Genomic DNA, 2,061 nt, shown 5'->3' with positions numbered 1-2,061 from the left:
CCCAAACATACAACTCGTTGGACGTATCACTATTTTCTTTTGATATTAAAATAGTCCATTTGTGGATCTGCTACATTTATTTATACAGTAATTCTTTAAAAATATTGGCCCACTAGACCTTAAAGTTTTGACCCACTAGACCTACTTTTTAGGTTTTGGATTTGATTTGCCAGGTATAACAATAACCCTTCTGTTCCCGAGTTATTATACGAAAGAAATGAGATAGAAGATAAGTGAAGGTGAGAGAAGTGGGATGCTTTCAAAATTGAAGGGGAGTAGGAGGGGAAATTAGACCAAATTAGCCATCCTCTTCTTTTTCTTTCTTCCTAAATAAAAATTTGAGAACAACATTTCATTTAAATTCTTCTTCAGTTACTTTTTCTTTTTCTTCCTAAAATATAATTCGGGAACAAAATTCTTAAACTTATATTTATTATTTTTCATTTATTTATGTATTGAAACTGAGAGCTCGTGATTGATGTTTATACTTTTTCCTTTATTATATACTAACAACATATTGAGTATTTTAAACTTGTATAAGTCAAGTGATTTTCATATACAACTAGTTTTGAATTTTAATGTAGTATTGTAAAATGTAATTATTTTTTTTTTTTTCAAGTAAAAAAGATTTACGCAAGTTTAAAATCACATTTGATGTAATATATTGCATATGAAAGAATATTTGGTTGATAAATAAATAGAGTAAATGCAAATATTTGAAAGGCAATTTACATTTATTATTACTATTAATACATTACACTTTCTTATGCGTCATAACAACATATTTCATGTACATTCATTTATAACCAGATATTTCTGCATTTTCGGTATTTAAAAAAAAAAAAAAAAAAAAAAAAGTTATTACAACTAATTTGGCCCTGATATGAGTATAATTTAGCTTGCATAAATGAAAAAATAAATAAATAAAGAATAAAGAATACTAATAACATGATCAGTAGAATGATATCACTACAAACTTTTATAACATATGAACACTTGCATATGGTATTTATTATGTAGTGTTTTTATTCTACTCTTGGTAGTAATTGGATGCTTATCACCTACTCCTTTTTAAGTTTCAACACACTCTCTTTACTTAAACTTCATACAATCTCATAACCCACATTCAGTCAGAGAAAATTGTACCTTTTCAAGAAAGAAATCTACATTCTAAAGTGAAAAATAAAATGGAGAAACACAAATGCAAAGTGAAACCACCATCACCATCTTTTTCATCATCAGAAACTGAAATCAAGTCATCAAAAAACTTCACTGTTCGAAGACGTTCGAAACGAATACGAAAGCATGAAGCTTCATGGTTCAATAATCATATATCATCAACACATGATCAGCCAATGAGTTCAGTTTCTAATACTTCACAAGAAGAAGATGTAGCCTTTGGTTTAATGATGTTATCAAGAGACAAATGGACAGATGAATCTGAACCAGAATCAGAATCTGATCGTAAGATTACGAATGTTAAACGAACTCGAAATAATGGGAGAATCAAGTACAAATGTGAAATATGTAACAAAAGTTTTGGATCGTATCAAGCACTTGGTGGACATAAAGCAAGTCACAAGAAAACTAAAGTGAAACAGATTTTGAAAAATCAAGAAATAACACATGTTATGATGGGAGATAAATTACATAAATGCCCTGTTTGTTTTAAAGTGTTTGGATCAGGTCAAGCTCTTGGTGGACATAAAAGAACACATGTTATGAAAGTTGATAAACATAAGATTAAATTTATTGATCTTAATCTTCCTGCACCAAGTGATGATGAAGATGAGGTTTCTATGGTTTCTGATGGTGAATTTGTGAAATTCCATTAATGGGATGATTGGATTCAAGGTTTTTTATGGCTCTGGTTAATATTCAAATGGGATTTCTAGTTTTATTTTAGTTTCAAATTGACAAAATGTTTATCTTTTTCTTACTTTAATTTCAGACTTTTTTGTTTTCCCAAAATTTTGTTTATGTGGTGATACAGTTACTGTTTCATACTATTAAAGAGGTGTATTTAATTGAGGATTTCTACTTTGACTTCATGGTTTCTGT

At 28.8% G+C, this 2,061-nt stretch overlaps 1 protein-coding gene across 1 annotated transcript; it reads left to right on the top strand.

The window, feature by feature from the left end:
- The first annotated feature begins 1,187 nt into the window (after window positions 1-1,187).
- LOC139854106 (zinc finger protein ZAT9-like) lies at window positions 1,188-1,835 on the top strand. Its single transcript, XM_071843429.1, has one exon. The coding sequence runs from the start codon at window positions 1,188-1,190 to the stop codon at window positions 1,833-1,835; it is 648 nt and encodes a 215-aa protein (XP_071699530.1).
- The last annotated feature ends 226 nt before the right edge of the window (window positions 1,836-2,061 follow it).

The sequence above is a fragment of the Rutidosis leptorrhynchoides genome, chromosome 6, assembly GCF_046630445.1.
Source record: "Rutidosis leptorrhynchoides isolate AG116_Rl617_1_P2 chromosome 6, CSIRO_AGI_Rlap_v1, whole genome shotgun sequence".
Lineage (NCBI taxonomy): Eukaryota > Viridiplantae > Streptophyta > Magnoliopsida > Asterales > Asteraceae > Rutidosis > Rutidosis leptorrhynchoides.
The sequence above is the reverse complement of the archived record's forward strand: the minus strand, read 5'-3'. Positions and strand labels throughout refer to the sequence as shown.